Source organism: Drosophila melanogaster, chromosome 2R (assembly GCF_000001215.4).
Source record: "Drosophila melanogaster chromosome 2R".
Lineage (NCBI taxonomy): Eukaryota > Metazoa > Arthropoda > Insecta > Diptera > Drosophilidae > Drosophila > Drosophila melanogaster.
This window is the reverse complement of record NT_033778.4, coordinates 7,736,320-7,754,533: the sequence shown is the minus strand read 5'-3', so window position 1 is coordinate 7,754,533 and position 18,214 is coordinate 7,736,320. Positions and strand designations below refer to the sequence as shown.

The window sequence follows — 18,214 nt, the reverse complement described above, 5'->3', positions numbered from 1 at the left end:
GATCCGATCCGAGCGAGCTTTGAGCTATATGCATTTACATGCATTCGGATACCAGACGCACATATGCCTATGGCCTATGGCTGACTATACATATATCTTTGACTTTGATTATATATAGATTGCGAAATTTGCACTATTCTAATTAAAAATGGATACGTTCAAGTTGAGGACGGACGCAGCTAATTGAATTAAGGCGAGAATGCTCGTGTTCAAATGAATTGAATAGGTGCGAGTACGGTACGGTATTGCACTCTATCTATACCTACCACCTGTAAAGCTGTTGGCTATTTTAGGGCCCGAAATTATTGAACGTAACCGCGGTGAATGGTTGTAAACTGCATATATGTACACGTTGCCATAGTTTCCCACTTCGAGTGCTACGCTTTGTTTGGCTTTAAACAATGGCAAACAAGGTGGTAAACACGAGCGACTTTCAGCTGTTTAAATAGCATGCGAGAGCCAAAATTAAATATGAAGAAAAGAAATTGGGTATAGTGTTGGGATACAAATACAAATATAGATATAGATACAGATATATATATATACATATGTATGTAGAGCACAAATGCTGTCCTAGATTGGGTGAAAGAATGCGACAATTTTGGTTGTGTGTGGAGGGGGGAGGCGGGGTTTACAGTGAAGGGTCGACGAGTGCGACTGAAATCTTCACATTGCGATGGGTTACTCTTGCTGTGGTGGCCACTCTATGGGCCAAATTAATTGAACGAAATGCTGCGCCTTGGCAGAATCCCATTTGAATGTGGTTTCTTGTTCTTATTGCTCTGTGCACTCGGCTTCCAAGCGCCGTCGAATTTATATCCCCCCCCACCACCGTTGCATTGTATACTTTTAAATATATTTTTCTATTTTCCGCACCGTTTTAGTGGCGAGACACGTTTATCTGTCGCATGCATAATAAATTTATTCTCTTTATTGACCTTTTCACATATTTCTTTTGCTTGCAGGTAAGCTTCTCTATCCAATTTGATTTTGCTATCTGACCCGCAACCTCTTGTGTAATTGTGTAAGTATCGACCGCTTTTCCAATCGGTTCACTGACCAGAGGAAGGTACCGAAAAAACATTGCAGTTTGACTGACTGACTGACCACACACAGAAAGCAAAGAAAGGCGCTTTTGTGCAAAATCCAAACAACAAGCTAAAATGGCTAACAAGATTTCACTTTCGCGCTTTAAACGGCAAATCGTAGCCAGTCGCAGATACTTTGTTGCACTCGCAATGCCAGTTGCACTTGTTGCAGTTGAAGTTGTTGCTGTTGCACTTTCTGTGGCAATGGCCATTGCAGTTGCACATAGAAGTTCCACCAGCCGCAAAAGCGAAGATGAAATTTCTGCTTGCTTGCTGCGGCTTTGGTTGCAGTTTCATCAGTGTGCCTCCTCTGCGGCTTTCACACAAACAGGCAACTGACTCCAAATGAACAAGCTGCGGTCTAGTTGGGAGAACTTGACTGCATTGCATTTTGCATTTATTGCCTTTGCATAAGTGCATTCATTAAGAGAGCTGTCCTGCAATTAAATTTGAATTTAAGCTTGATTGCCACTAATTCTGAATTCAGTAACTGAGAACCAACTGGAATCAACTTTGGCCAAGAAGTTATTTCGATCTCATAACTCTCGCTGAATATTTCGGCAGTTGGCTTAAATTTCGTTTTAAGGTGCAGATGCAGTTGCAGTTGCCACAGTCTCAGACTGTCTCAGATTAAGTCGCGTCTCTTGTGGCTCTCAGGTGGTTGTTGTGATTGCAGCCTTTACTTTGCTGGTGGTGCTGCATACACAGTATGGCCATAAAGCCACTATTCGGTGGTGGTGGTAGTGGTGGTGGTGGTGGTGCTTTTGTGGTGGCGCAACGCTTCGGCATGTGCATGTTCATGTGCATGACTCGAGTGCATTGTACAACACACAAAGGCAAACACATGGACGAACAATTGCCACAACATTAGCAGCAACAATTTGCGGCTTGTTTGGGCTCTGGGTTGGGCATTTTTTTTTCCTTTGCTTTGCCAGCCGCTGTTTGCTAAGTGAAAAGCCTTGTTTTGTTTTCCACTCATTTTCACCATTAGCCAGCCGGGGGATTTCCTCGCCAGTTTAACAGGTCAGGCGGCCCATTTCGTTTGGCTTGGCTCGGCTCAATTCAAATCCTTTGATGTGTTTCCTCTGAACGCAAATGTCAAGTTACATCTTGCAGTGAATAATAAAAATAATAATACAACTGCAGTTAATAATAAAATACACAAATGTTTGAAAAACTCCTTTCACTTTTTCGAAAAGTTGAAACCAATCCGTCGTCGCTGCTGTTGTTGGTGTTGCTGTGTTGCTGTCGTGCAACGAAGCATTGCCCGCAGCAGCAACTTCGCAGAATGTTTGCCACATTGCCACAGATACACGAGGCAAGGTGGCATTTCAGAGTTCCACTGACACAGAGACCAACTAAAGCGCAACGCAAATTCGCAACGCGAAGCGAAACGAATCGCGAAACGAGCCGAAGTACGAGTGCCTGCCAGATAGATATATAGATACAGATACATTTACAGAAGCAGATATGCATATAGCAGATACAGATACAGATACAGATACAATGCAGCGTTGAACGAACTTTTAGTGGCTGCCACTAACCTTTCATTCATACACACATCAATGTTTCTATCTGCCACTCGCGCTAAGATACACTCCCAGATGATCCAGCATTCAAGACGATTCTGCTGGCCCGGCCAAGCGCATCAAATGTATCTCGGCGTCAAAAGAGAGAACTATAATTGAAATCGGGTTTCTATTTTTATGGCCATTTGATGATTTGATGATTTGACGACCGCCCGATGGCTGCGCACTCGAGTGGAGCAAAGCAAAAAACCGAAGGCATCGACTCATGTCTAATAAGCAGATTACGCAGCTCGCACTTGAATGCCCACACATCGGTGCAAATCAGCAGGCCACTCCAAGCTCAAGAATACGCAAAAAAAGAAAAAAAAATTGATTCAAAGATGCTCGAGCAAACTTAAAGATATTCAGAGCATGCTTCGTGACGTAATTTCTGCCGTATTATAATTGGATACTTTTCCTTAACCACAAAGTTATATTTAGTTGGCTAAGCTCCGTCTTGAGTTTACGATTAAGTCATTAATTCAACTCAAATACAATTCGGGACATTAAATGTGCTATTCATCTTGAAAAGTGCATCCTTCAAAGATAAATAATGAATTTCGATTCGAGGAAGCAATTTAAGCTAGGCAGCAAAAGTCAACGAGACTTGCAGCGGCCTATTTTGTGGGACGTAACATTGTTGAATTTATAATTGATTTACAATTTTCTTTTAAACAATTTTTTGTTTTTTTTTTTTTTATATATATCTTTCCCAATTGCGTAACCGCTCTTAGCCACGTTCCACTTGAAATGGCAGCCACGTAGCTGCCGAGAGAGTTGTTGTCACGTCGAAAAAAGTGAAATTACAAAATTTGAAAAATCGAACACAAGCCCGAAAACTTGAGTGACGCAAAGGGCAGACACCGGCCGTTGGGTCAACTAATTCCGACCAGCGAATTCCAATAGTCCAGATTTGCAGCACCACCTGCACGGGCTGAATGAAATCTCACAATGGTAATACGTATATATAGACCCATACATCCGATAACGGATCGTGTACAATCTATGGATGTGGATTGCCTTACAGATTGCAGTTGATTACAGAGCGGCCCGATCGTGATCGGTTGGGGCCATTAACCGATTGGGCCTGCACGTGCTGGCCAGAGTAGAGGATCATCTCAATCATCTTGAACATCATCTGAGCATCTGAGCATCTGAGCATCTGAGTATCTGAGTGGCGATTGATGTGGTGATAAGCCCGGTACTATATAAGTTTGTGGATGGATTCCTGTCCGCCGCTGTCCGCCGATCTGCTTATGTATTGAGATGTGTGTAATAAGCAGTAATTTTCGGAATTTTTGTTTGTGCAAGCAGTTTAATTTTAATATTATTTGTTGCCGAGTCGTCTTCTCGCCACGATCTCGTTTTATTTTCATTGTACTTGCTCGCCTGCATACCTACTATACAAATAAAGTATGTAAGCGTCTTTGCGGGGCAATAAACCCTCGGCGACTTTTGCACGCCGATGCGATGGGGAAAAGTGAACTGAAGTCAGCTGAAAAAAATAAAATAAAAACGCGATTATTAAATTGTTGTTCAGATGAATTTAAGTTAGGCATGGCCCAAATCTTGAGCACTTAAGGGACACTTAGCGCTGGCAACATAAATCAGCTGTTGTACTTGTTTGGCCCAGCGCACGATCCATTAATTGCCTTGTTTTCGAGCCCAGTTAGCGTTGGCAGTGAATCAACTCAATCCATCAACGAACAGCCCAGGCAAATCCCAACCGGCTTAGTCACCATCATCCAGTAGTCCCAGCCCCTGGTGATGATGGGCCAACCCACGTTGGTGTAAATACTTCTGATCGATCAATTCGTCTGTGGGTCGAGATGTGCATTTTGCAATTTGCAATTAATCAGCTCGCATCTTTATCGTTCCGCGCATGCCGAAAAACAAAAAAAAAAAAAGAAAAGAAAAGACAGAAAACAGTGGGAGAGGCAACAGTCAAAAAGATACATTTTATTCGTGCTAAACAAGCCAACTAATCCGCACCTGAATCTGGCACAAGTGCCGACTGTAGATACAACTGTTTTTACCCTATTTATATATCACTCGCATTCATATATAAATATATATAGATACAGATTGTTTCAGTTGACATTTTTTCAGCTTACCAGGCATGTTCTACTTAGTTGCTCGGTTTTTATTTCGCCGATTTCGTTCTTATCATTTTGCCAGCGGAAATATATCTGTTTGCGGTACAACTACTTCTTGGGTTTCGAAGGCGGAAGTGAATGTGGCTAGGAGGAAACAAATTCAGAAACAACCATTACTTCGACTTCAAGTAGAACAAAGAAGTAAATGAAGTCTAATACAAAATTTCCGTGAACATATTTAGTTTGGGGTATAAAAGTTTTAATCAGATAAGTTGTCCAATAAATGTATTCCAATTGTTGAATGCCACAAGTAAACAACTTGGAAGGTTTAGGCGTATAATGAGTTTAGAATGGCCACTTTTCAAGGAGATTTCTTCGTATCTCGAGACAAGTGCATCCCCCACATTTATTGTGTTCATTTTACTCGGCTATATGATGCTTATATGGATACATATATTAACTTGATTCGAGCACACCACAGATGGCACTCGCTCGATTCCCAGGAAGCAATTGATAGTGGCTAAAGAACAGTTTTAGTGGCACGAAGTCATTTATCAATTTTAATTACTCACAGGCAACGAAATTTCAAGCGTTTAAATAAAGCGTCGGAGGTCGGAACAAAGGGAGTATGTGGTGGTATAGCCTACACTTCAAGGTCGAACGAATGCACACATCGAAAGTATCTCGGAGTTTCGATGTAAGCGATTTTAATTGATTCCGTCTCAAATTGCCATTAACTGATAGATGGAAGGCACGTCGACAGACAGGTAGAGAAAAAAACAAGTACACACCTTTGGGGGGGTAGCCCCTCCAGAACCTCTGATACCCCCTGATATCACTCGGATGGCCCCCGCTATCGATAGCGCCTGCTAAATCCGCATGCCGAAACTTTATTACTATTCAGCCTATTGGAGCGAGTGTTTGTGGGCTTGTTTGTGTATCCCATGGATACACAGATAGATAGATACTCATCGTCACATTGCTGTAATTATAAGTTGCATGATTCTGAAAAGTCACGCTAGAGAACAATGAGTGTTCGAAACAAACAAACAACAGTCGCAGAACAACACTCCAGACACTAAAGCACATCAAATTGATATCAAACTAGGCGAACAGCAGTTCGCCATTTCCAAAGCCAATAAAAAGTCACTATAAGAACTACGCAAAAGCCATAAAAAGACGAGCTACGAAAACAAAAACAGCATTTGCAATTGAAAGTTTGTTTATCTGTTGAATTAATCGCCAAATTGAAATCAGTTGATACGCAAAGCGAAGTTAACTTTCAATTAGAGTCGTTAGCTTTAACGCAAATGAGAATGACTAGTAACGAAATCACCGAAAAAAAAACACTGAAGATATTAAAATCCTATGGTAAAGGAGTCGAAATGAATAAATGAATAAAAAGTCTAGCATAATGATTAAAATCGCGATTAAACAACGACCTAAATATTTGTATGTTTCAGGTAAATATTTGCCAGTCTCGGGTTTTCATCGAATAATTATGACATCGAAAACAAAAAATGTACACAAAGTTGCTTACCATTTCTTGTTGACAATAATATTTGCACAAATGCCGAATGCTGAACAGTCAATTTGTGTGTGTCCAGAATCAGTTGGGTTGGTAAATTGAATGATATAGATATAGATTATATAGCAGAGCTCTACAGGTTTCCAAATTTCCCATCCATTAAATAACCTACCGTTTTTGTGGGGCAGCAACTTTCCAATTTGGGTTCGTTTTTAATGATCTTCAATTAAATGGCTTAATCTAAATTCAGCCTATCTCAATTTGGACTGCAATTCACTTTTGTGTTAATAATTAGGTTCTGAATTTTTTTGTTGCCACCATTTACTTTTTATTACTAATTTAAGCACGAGTCGGAAATGGGACTTTTTGATTGCATAATCGCAGTATAAATTGGGAAGGAGAAGCACAGACCAGCCCACGAATAAAATATATTGCCCCGACTGCCTGCCTATTGTCCAATAAAGTCAAATCAAGCTAGACAAATCCAAATCCGAATCCAAATTCAAATCGAATCGTCACGTTTCGACTAGGTTACCCATTTTTTCTTTTTTTTTTTTTTTTGACACAGAAACGAAATAAGGAAAATTTAACCCGAAAGAAAACCGAAAGTTAAGAAGCGAAGCAGTGCTGAAAGGCGAAGCCAAAAGCAATTAAATGTAGATAGGTAGATACAAAGAGGAAAGGAAGAAAATGCAGCCTAAAGAAACTCAATTTCCGCTTTGTCGTACACAACAGCAAAAGTGCCTGTAACTCTGCCCATTATCAGTTTTCGGTGCAAAGGTAATATGTGCATTCATTAGTCACGAAATGAATAAAATGAATCTTTTAACAACGCTGACTAACATTCGTTTAATGACAATTCAAACTCGAATTGGGATCGATCGGAGGAGCGTTTTTTACTGATGATTATTTTATGAACTAACAACCCTTGATTAAAGCCTTAGGTAACAAAACTTTCTTTGAATCAAGCAATAGTCTATCTGTATCTATTTGTATCTAATAGTCACAAGATACTTCCATAGGGCACTTACCACTTCGGCTTGGTTTTACTTTCAAGTACTTCACAATTCTTGGGCGCTTTGTCGGCACTTTCATTTTCAGTCTGACTGGAAGTATGTGAAGCTATGCCAAAAACGCAAGTTTGTTGGATCGAATCGAATCGAATCGAGTGCGTATTTGAAATGTCGGTCGAACCGGTTTGGGGGTTCGGGGTCTGAGGAATGAGGTTTTCGGATACCCGTCGCCTGGCATAACAATTAGCCGCGACTTGCATTTGCGGATGGATCGATGGGCATGGGATGGGGGTGATAGCTAGAATTTGGCCGCCACACTTTCGTTTCGGCCTTTCGGCCTTTTGGCCAAGCCCTGTGTTGAATGGTCGGAATGGCGGAACTCGAGGTATCCAAAGCCAAGCGTGAGATACAGATACATTTGCAATGGACACGGCTTATTGGGTCAGGGTCGCCTTGAATGAGTCTGCGTCTTGCCAAACAAGCGACCGCGTCGCACCAAGACCTCATCCATACACCGCAGATACAGATACAGATACAGATACAGATACGCTATACGGTATGCTGCGGTATACGGTGCAGGGTATACGGCTAACAACTAACAGCAAACGAGTAACTGGCAACAACAATAGCATTCATAATGGCAACAAGCTTGGCCCCACCGCGACCTCAGCTCCCAGCGTTTTATATTATATTTCTCGTGTGCTGGCGCTGCAGTGCAAGATGGTTTCGTATCTGCAAGATACATTAACGCTTGCCTCAGTCTCAATGTTACTGTGCTTTTTCAGGCTTCCATCACGAGCGAATAGGCATTAATCAAGCGATATCCGAAAACAACCTTTCAAAAAATGACTAGAGAAATACAAAGACAGCAAATCACAAAAAAGCGTTGCAAAATGTTGGTTAAATTATAACATTGAGCCGGCCGACAGTTATTCTACGCGGAATAACGGTAAGGCTAATGAAGCTAAATTATAATTAAGTGTTCTGCATATATTATGGCATCGAATCGTTGGGCTCATCTCATTACCCGATGATATTAATAAGCAGTCGAAACGGGATTAATTCATATACGTCTGTGTATAATAAGTATTCATCAGATAAATATTCCATATATATAACGACGAGATTACGGTTGCTAGGCTTTGTACTATATGTAAATATATGTCGGTACCAAATGATTATTCACATAATTTGTGTTTATTTTTGGCTATCGTCGTCTCCCAATTACCATACATAATACTAATCTCAATTCTCGTGGAACGCAGGAGAACACGGCCTTATCGCTAGGGCACGTCTCTTTTCCGCTTATCTGAAAATGGTTCTTGGTTTGTTGTTTTGCTGTTTTTAAATATATTTACTCGGTATTGCTCCGTATTGGTCCACTCAATGAAATTATGTTTATTCGATTAATTCATAGTATATAAAGTCTAGCATTATTATACATATTTCTCCATTTAATTCACAATTTTCCTCCAAGAGCAAAACCTCAATAATGAAATCGAAAAATGCATTGCAAATATGGCTAAAGGCGGCTAACACGCACACACTCACACACACACAGACAGTCACTCACCTAGAGACCCGCTTCTTCTTCTTCTTCGATTTATCAGCTGAGCGAGCAACACCCGCATATATTGCAGTGCAGTGGAAAGAAAGAGTGGGGCAGAGAGAGTGTGAGAGGGGGAGCGAGATCGACCGACTAACCCAAAGTTGTAGTTGTGTAGTGCTTGCATGCGTGTGTGTGTGTGTGTGTGTGTGTGTGCCCTTCTAAAAAGCCCCAAAAGCATTAAACTCACTCAAACGGCATTCCACTCAAGCGCCTCGTGACGTCAGCTGCGAGAGTAAGCGAGTGGGAGAGAGCTTTCGCTCTCTATATAGTTTCTTGTTCGCAATTCAGATTGGAGTTATTTTTTTTCAGAGCAGGCGGCGGCGTCGACGTCAATTCATTTGGTTTTCGAACGCACAACTCAACAGTCGTTCTTCTCTGCGCGAACTAGAAAAATTAGAAGCAATCGAGAGTGTGAGAGCCGAAATTTAAATTAAAAATCGTACGAATTAAAAAGTGTACAGTGCTCAAAGGAAAAGAAACAACAAGTGTGTGTGTGCCATTCGCAAGCAGATTGTATTTAATTCACATTCAAACACGCGAATTAAGTTGAAGTCGCGTCGAAAACCGTCGGAGTCGCTTAGTCGCGTTCAGTAGGCGCCAATTGTGGGCACCAGCCACCCCAATCCGCCACCCACCGCTTCCTCGGCTTCCTTCACTTCCTCCGCTCGTTTTCCTTCTTCTTCGACGGTGATGCGGTGCTAAAACAAAATCCACACGAAGTCCATATTTGTTTAAGCCTCAGTTTACACTAGGTATGTTAAAAAAAAATATGGTTAACCAGAAAAGAAGTACGCGAGTGTGATGAAATTGGAAATAAAATCAAATTCATAGTGCATAATCCTGATATTTGTATTGAAAGTAACAAAAAGTTTGGAAAGCGTTGCGATTTAGTTTGTCAAAAATAACCCAAAATTTCTGATTTAAATAATATTGAAAATTTTAAAATCAGTATATCGTTTTTTCGTGTGTGTGTGTAGGCTTTGAATTTTCGTGTTTTTCTCGTCGTTTATTTTTTTCTATAATAGACTTTCTGCCATTGTTGGGCTATTTGCTGCTGCTTTCCTTAGCCGCGAAAGAGGAGAGAGAAGGAAGGCAAAAAACAACGATTTTCACTTTTATTTGAGACCAGTCTAGGCCAACACACACAGGCAAACGCACACAAACACACTCGCAAGCACTGGCGCATAAACTATTGCACCTGTTTGCATGTCTCTGTGAAGCACCTGCACTGCCACCGAAACACCGTTATGATAATGATAAAGCCAAAGATAATGCATTTCGAATTGTGCACTTACGAATCGTACGCAAATCGGTGAAAATTAGCTGGATAATTTATGCGAAATTGTGAAATTAAGCTCTTATTCACAAAGAACAGTGTGTGTGAACTTGCTTAGAAGGGCGAATATCTAATGCTCATATGATGAGCACTACAGCATAACATACTTTTTTTTTTACTTTCAAATACGTCGAAAGCAGTCGAAAACTATATAGAAAGTAATTAACAGGGAAATAATTAAATTTGTATTTGATTTGATTTCACACGTTGACTAAACACTAAGTAGTGGTAGCGAAAAGGTGTTGATTAAATCAAAGAATAGTATTAGTTCCTGCCTGCAATGCCTCAAGGGCGAATTCTCATCAAATCGATTGCCGTCTGAAATGAAAATGCAGTTTAAGCAATTACAATAAATACATGACAGCGGCAATTTGTGCTTGTGCGCGACGTCAATGGCAATTAATAAATAACTAATTGTTCGGCTGGGCAAAAGCAACAAGAAGGCTAACTTAACTGGAACTGAGTGAATAACAATACCGCGTTTTTCCGCACACAAACACCCACCCACCCCCACCCGTTCAATTCACAGTAATGTATATTATACATATGTAAAGTGTGAACTCAGCCACGCGGCAGTTCTCAAGATGCAAAGATCCAAAACGAAATCGCACCGACCCCGGAGACCCGAGACAAAATTTAGTTATATTACCCAATTCACACGAAAACTGAGCGCAAATTAATACGCCCGTAGTCGCACTTCACGGAGTTGCGCGAAGTTGGCCAAAACAGCTAGAACTACACCTACAGCTATATAATGACATAAACAAAAAATGCTTATCAAAAAAGTTATTAAAACGATACGGTTAAGTTATTGCATCAGCCGCAGAAGCCAAAGTATTGCAAACAATCACAATTAAATAATAATCCTTTACTGAAAGTTAGCGCTGCAAAAGCGATCCGGATAAAACTCTTTCGATATAATACCAATGGGATGTGCATGTCATTCGAAATAGTCGGGGCTACTAAGTTGTCTTGGAAACTGGTCGATCCGATCGCCATGTGTGAATCATTTGAGGCAGAGAAATGCATTTGCATGGCATTACGTTTCCAATTGCGATTCATCACCCGTTCATCACCGCACCTCGCTAATCGGCGCTCGGCTCTATTCGTCGTCCGCCTTTCATATTTGTGTATAATATATATTTTGTGCGGTCGCCGGTCGGTTATGCCAGAAAATTAATTTTTTTTTGTGAGCGCACAAACAAATTGATAAAAAGAGAACCCAAACCCACTTTCGCACACACACACACACACGCACGCACATACAGTTGCAGATAAAAGTCATGCAGGAGATAGAGCTAAACGATATAATAGCCATGCCATGTACATATGTACATACATACATGCATGCATACATACAACGGTGGCACCAAACAGAAGGCGAAAAGGGGTAGTTGGGGGGTAGTAAGGAAATAGGGAATAGGGAATTTTGATGGGGAGGGGGGAGGCTCGCCTCGATAACAACGCGGAACTTTCGACTGGGCCATGTAGATCCGATTCGATCTCATTCGATGTGATGCCAACCAAAACTGTGGTGGCTTCTCGTTTGGGCGAAAACACGAAAAGTGAAAAAAAAAAAAAAATGAAATAAGCAATAAATAGCTCAGCATTTAGTGTTGTTTGGCGCGTAGGCCGCTCTAGCGCACAGCAACAGTCGAATTTAGCGAATTTAAAGCAAATTAATTAATTAAAAGAAGAAGCCCCGGGCGGCGTTTGGCATTGGCTAGATAAACTGGCAAAAAACAAAAAAATAAATAAATAAATAAATAAAAGCGGCGACAATATCATGATGGCGATACAACGACACGAAAACAATCGCAAAAGACGAGGAGATAATGGAATAGAACAGGAATACACAAATATGTATGAGAGGTGTATATGTATCAACTGCCTTTGGTTCTGCAAAACAAACAAATTATTAATAATCAAGGCAGATGAAAACTATAGTAGCGAATGAAAAATAAAAAATTGTGCGTATCCTTGCCATATTTGATGATTCTTATTCGAAAACACTTATTCTACGAATTTTCGCCTGTTGAAATATCGAAGCCACGTTGGCTCTCGAAATGTAATCAAACATTTGCCTTTTAACCAGCACCACTCCACTCATTCGTTAGACCTCGACATTTCCACATCCACCCAAAATTCCTAATACAAAATTCGGTTTGTTGAAAACCCCGAAAGCAAGCCAACCACATACGCCACGCCACAATTACAATAACGATGGTAGTTTAGATCAGTGAAGGAATCGAACCAGCAGCACCCAAAAGTCATAGCTGTAGACTATTGTTAGTAGTTGTTGTTAAGCCATCGATATCCACGACGCCCTACTAACCTTGAACTCTCTCTCTTGCTCTCTCTTTGTTTGATTGCAGTGCGGGACACTAGACGGAGCCGAACCGTTGTATCATCAACAGCGCAGCAACAGAATGGACGTCTACCAGATCGACGATGGATTCCACTCGGACGGCGGCACCGAGACTCCGCCGCCGTCACCCAGTTCTGGGTCATCGATCGCCTCGACCTCGGACCACGGATCGCTGGAGAGCGTGGACACTGGGGGGACGCAGCGGCTGGCCGTGCTATCGTTCGAGCAGGTGAGCAAACTGCACGACGTCATGGACGAGAAGGTGGCCATCCATGGGCGCGGCAATTTTCCCACACTGGAGGTGAAGCTCAAGGATCTGGTCAACCTGGTGCGCCGCAAGCTGGAGGCGGAGGTGAACGCCGGCGGCGCCGGGGTGTTAGTTAAGGACATCCGTCTCAATGGCGGGGCAGCTAGTCATGTTTTAGCCAGCGAGGATCAGCCGTACAATGACCTGGACCTGATATTCGCCATCGAGCTGAGTTCGCCACGCGTCTTTGACCGCGTCAAGGTGGCGGTGCTCAACACCCTGCTGGACTTGATGCCCGAGGGCGTCTGCAAGCGACGCATCTACACGTGCTCCCTGAAGGAGGCCTACGTGGGCAAGATGGTCAAGGTGAACAACAACAATGACGGCGATCGCTGGTCCCTCATTTCGCTGGGCAACTCGCCGGGCCACAAGAACGTCGAGCTGAAGTTCGTGGACACGATGAGGCGCCAGTTCGAGTTCTCGGTGGACTCGTTCCAGATTGTGCTGGACTCGCTGCTGCTCTTCTACGACTGCGCCGCTCTGCCCATCTCGGAGAACTTCTATCCAACGGTGGTCGGCGAATCGGTCTACGGGGACTTCCAGGAGGCACTCTACCATTTGCAAAAGAAACTGATCTCAACGCGTCAGCCGGAGGAGATACGAGGCGGCGGCCTGCTCAAGTACTGCAATCTATTGGTGCGTAACTACAAGGCCGTCGACTCGCAGCTCATCAAGACCCTGGAGCGCTACATGTGCTCGCGCTTCTTCATCGATTTCCCGGACATCAATACGCAGACCACCAAGCTGGAGGCCTACTTGCGTAACCATTTCTGGGGCGTCGATGAGGAACCGCTGCAGTATCAGTACCTGATGCATTTACGCGAGGTAGTCGAGATGTCGACGGTCTGTCTAATGGGCCACGAGCGGCGCCAATCGCTCCATCTAATCCAGTCGCTGGCCGCTCAGGTGCTCTTCAACAAGCAGGAGAAGCAGCAGCAGCAGCAGGCCCAGGAGAAGTACCAGCAGCAACAGCAGCAGCAGCAGCATCAGCAAAATCAGCAGCAGCAGCAGCAGCAGCGTCAGCATCAGTTCCTTGACCCAGCGCAGCAGCAACAGCAGCAGCAGCAGACACAGACGCAACAGCAGCAGGCGCAGCAGGCAACTACCCTGACCCTTGTCCCGCAGGCGCCGCCCACGGGCCAGGCGCAGACCATTTATGTGCAACAGGCCGCCCCAGCCGCCGTGTGCTGCACGAGCAGCGCGGATCAGACGGCGACAGCGGCACCACAGACCATACAGATACAGGCCGGTCCGCCGGGACTCATCTATGCCAACGGCGTCTACTATGCACCTGTGATCCCCAGCACCATCTGCACGTGCAACTCCACCTGGCTGAGCACGTGATTAGAACGGCAGGAGCAGGAGAAGGAGCAACAGCACCACCAGCACGAGCAGCAACAGTTCCAACAGCAACAGTGGTCAGAGGATGCATTGGGAGCGACACTTTTGGCTGAAACTGAAACTGAACCACCACTAGCAACAGCATCGATAGCGCCACCACCACCATCATCTCAACCACCATCATCACCGTCAACAACAGCACCCAGAACCCAAGTCCAAAACCAGACCAGATCCACGACCATCAATAGCAGCAACAGGAAGAAGAAGAACAAGGCCAAGACTCAGAGTAAGCAACAGACGCAGACAGCAACAGAAGCAGAAAGCAATTGCAACGAGAAGCCGACCACAGCAACCATGACAAGGACAACAACAAAGAAGAGCAGCAGGATCAAGCAAATGGCAGCAGCAGCAGCAGCAACGGAAGCATGTGCAGCAAAGGGAGGAGCCGGCGGAATCACGGGCAGCTTGGTGCTGACACCTCAGCAGATCAACGGACTGCCCGTTTACAACCAACTGGATGATGGCGGACGATCGGCGGCGGGCACGTACAGCGGACAGTTTGCCTACTTCTATCCGCACGACGGCTCGGCGCCCAGTATGTTTCTGCTGGGCGAGGACTCCTACCTCAATGTTACCGAACAACAGGAGCAGCACCAGCACCAGCATCAGCACCATAATCACCAGTTTGTCTAGGATGTGGAGAAGAAGATGTGGGAAACGGTTCATGCTTGCTGGCCTGGCCGTGCCACTTGGCACTTTACGATTACTGTTGATTCATCATTACTCATATATTCGGTTGGCTACTTTCTTCGTTAACTGTATGATCAGAGGTCTATTTCACTGTTCCTTTTCTATATCTCTAATTGAATGTGTCCGGCGACTTGAAAGCCTTTCCACGACACTTGGCACACACGCGCTCCTACTTTAATAATGTAACTATCCCGAGAGTTTGAACCGCAGACTGAACTTCAGCCGCTGTTAGATGTTGAACAGGGACACCACCTAAATCACTGACACACAAAAAGGACGAAAACGATTGCGTATCACATCACTAGTTTGGCTATATGAAAATCCTTTTACACCATATGCACAACATTTACGTTATTTGTGTAACTTTCTTTGCCTACGAAAACTAAATTTTACTTTGTAAAACCTATTGAAAGTCTAAAAAAAAGAAAACAAAAAATATACAAAAAAAAGTAACCTGATAATTTAAAGCCAAAATTTAATCTGTTTGCTCGGTCGAAAGTCGTTTTCATCTTTTCCAACATTTATCTTTTTTGTAATAAACCTACCCAAACACTCAAAGCTGTAATGTAATTTTGGATTTGCCAACCACCCACATGTCCCCGCACACCTATCATTGTATTTTTTAATAAACAAACAGACACACACAAAACCTAAAAAAAAAAACAAAAATGTGAAAAAATACGGCATGCATATGTAGCACGTTAATTTCGAATTGACCTTTTTGTATGCCAAGTGCAACAGACGAAGGCGGCGTTTTGGGTTCCAGTCTAGAAATTCCAAGCAACAATCTAATTGCAGGCTGAAATGATAATTTAAAGCGATGATATGTAAATATTAGTCAAATTAATATGTGGACGAGGATTCGGAAGTGTAGAGGATTTATATATATATATATATATATGTGTCTGGTGTACCAGAAGTTGCTCAATGAAATTCAATCCACAAAGCAAAGTTAAACCGAAATAAATTTTAAAGTAATGTGTAGAACGAAATGTCATATTTTGTAGAATATTTTCGGTGTGTCCTGACAACAGCAACATATTATGTTATGTAGGTATGTGAATGATTGATTGAGTGTATTGTTAAAACCAGCTGGTGATAATTAATGAATGATATAGACATGATATAGATATGCTCTAGACAACAAATATTAATAGTTCGAAACGAAACACTTCACTTCGTCGAAAACCATCAAGGAATGTTAGATTAATGTGTAATTCTCTGTTTTTGCAATTGCAACAAAATACCACAAGCAACTAAGGAATATATACTTATATGCAACCATAAATATATATACACATATATGTTTATATCCACAACAAATGAAAGACAAATGGTCCACAGAGCAAAATGAGTCGAAGATGAGTGGATGTGGATGTGGATGACGATGGATGATGATTAGCTTACGATGTTTCCTCTCCGTGTGCATTCTTTGATAACTTTGAGAATTGTCTACCAACTACACACTTTTGTATAATGTTAACCTTGAACTTGTGTTTTGAATTTATGTATTAACTTTAGTTTAAACATTGTGACATAATGTACGATGTATGTACATACTGTATGTACATACTGTATACTGTATGTATGTGTATATATCCAGATTATCTATATGCATATTCGACAAGGTCCAAAGCCAACGTATTCCAATTTGCGATCTGCAAAACATTTTACTTAGTGCAAACTTTAAAACGAGTTAACCTGATACTGAAACTGAAACCGAAACCGAACTCTAACTGAATCAAAATCTAAACCAAAAATTAAAAAAAAAGAAAAGAATTTAAACAGGAAAAGCAGGACGATCATCTGAATTGATCTGATTTGTCGGAATTCTTTGGTTTTGCCAGCTGCAATGAAGAGGTTTATTTCATGTTTGGGTCCCATAGCTAATGCCTGGGCTGGGCGGATTGTGTTTTTACATACAATACAATACAATAAAATAAAATAAAATAAAATAAAATACAATACAATACAATATATAGATATATACACATATATATTACTTAGCTGTATGTTAGTTGGATAAGCCTGTAGAGAAGAGGACATTTGAAATATCTCTAGCGCGTAATATTAAATTTATACATCTATAAAGATAAAGATACCAGATACAGATACCAGATATAATTGTAAATTCAAGCAAATCAATCAACAATCCATTGAGATTTGTATATAATATATATACTTAATTACGTATATCTAATTATTATACCAGCACACACACATACACCACCACAAGCAGACGCCACACACACACACATACACCACACACAAACACAAACACACACACACACACACACAAACAATATATAAATATTACTTACATATTACATTATATATATAAAAGATAATAATAATAATGTATCTATATCTATACCATATACAACAATTACCATACATATTACTTCTGTGCGCTTCTTGCGATCTAAGGAATTTCAATAAAAACAAACAAAAATACCTAAAAAGTATAAAACCGACGAAAAATACAAAAAAATATACAAAAAACAAAAATATAAATCCGTTTTGCGCATTTATCACTTTTGGGCTTCGGACATGGAACATGGGACATGGGTGCTCCTAGTTCGAGAAGTTCGTTGGCAGATTCGCCATCCATGGCCATAACCAGTTGGCCATTGGAATGGAATAAAATGGTCAACTGTTTGTTTCCTCCTTTCCAATTTTATGGCTAACATCTGCCGATTATGAGCAAGCGGAGCTGGGGATCCGCCGAAATGCATCTTGGCCGACGGAACGGGACGGAACGGGACGGAGTTGGGACTCCGTCTTAAGACAGCCTCAACCTCGACAACTTCATCTTCATTTTCATCTGCAGCCGGCTGGCTTTCGCTTCTTCAGCTGGTTTCACTTTTTGTACAATTTAATTCGCATGTGTTTTTCGGGTAATTGTATAAGTTTTCTACCAATTGCACTCGTGTAGCGTCGTCTCTAGCGTCCATGCTATATGACCCGGAGCGGGTCCATGAAGTTGTTGATAAGTTGGAAATATGACAAATATACATTGGCCGCAGGTGAATGGATAGCCATGCGGCAGCGACTTTGTTGTCGGAATCTTCTGTATATTGGTGATTTATGCATTTTGATTAACTTGTTAATGGCCCGAAGAGTTTTTCGCGTGCCTGAGAAGATACTAAGCGAGTCGAAAATAGACAACACGTCCATGAGCAGATGAGCCAATGGCTTAAAGAGCACTTG

The 18,214-nt window shown here is 42.0% G+C and overlaps 1 protein-coding gene across 6 annotated transcripts in view; it reads left to right on the top strand.

The window, feature by feature from the left end:
• Nucleotides 1-17,515, top strand: part of CG46385 (uncharacterized protein) — a 45,619-nt gene extending 28,104 nt beyond the window's left edge. For 2 of the 6 annotated variants that reach the window (NM_001370032.1, NM_165555.3), the window contains exon 2: nt 12,614-16,766. In NM_001370032.1, coding sequence (NP_001356960.1) covers nt 12,614-14,947 — 2,334 coding nt within the window. In that variant the 3' untranslated portion in view covers nt 14,948-16,766. Of the gene's footprint in view, nt 1-9,236; nt 9,655-12,355; nt 12,527-12,613 lie in introns of those variants that run through there. The other 4 variants (NM_001370031.1, NM_136477.4, NM_001273862.1 and 1 more) reach the window with 3 other exon arrangements.
• The last annotated feature ends 699 nt before the right edge of the window (nt 17,516-18,214 follow it).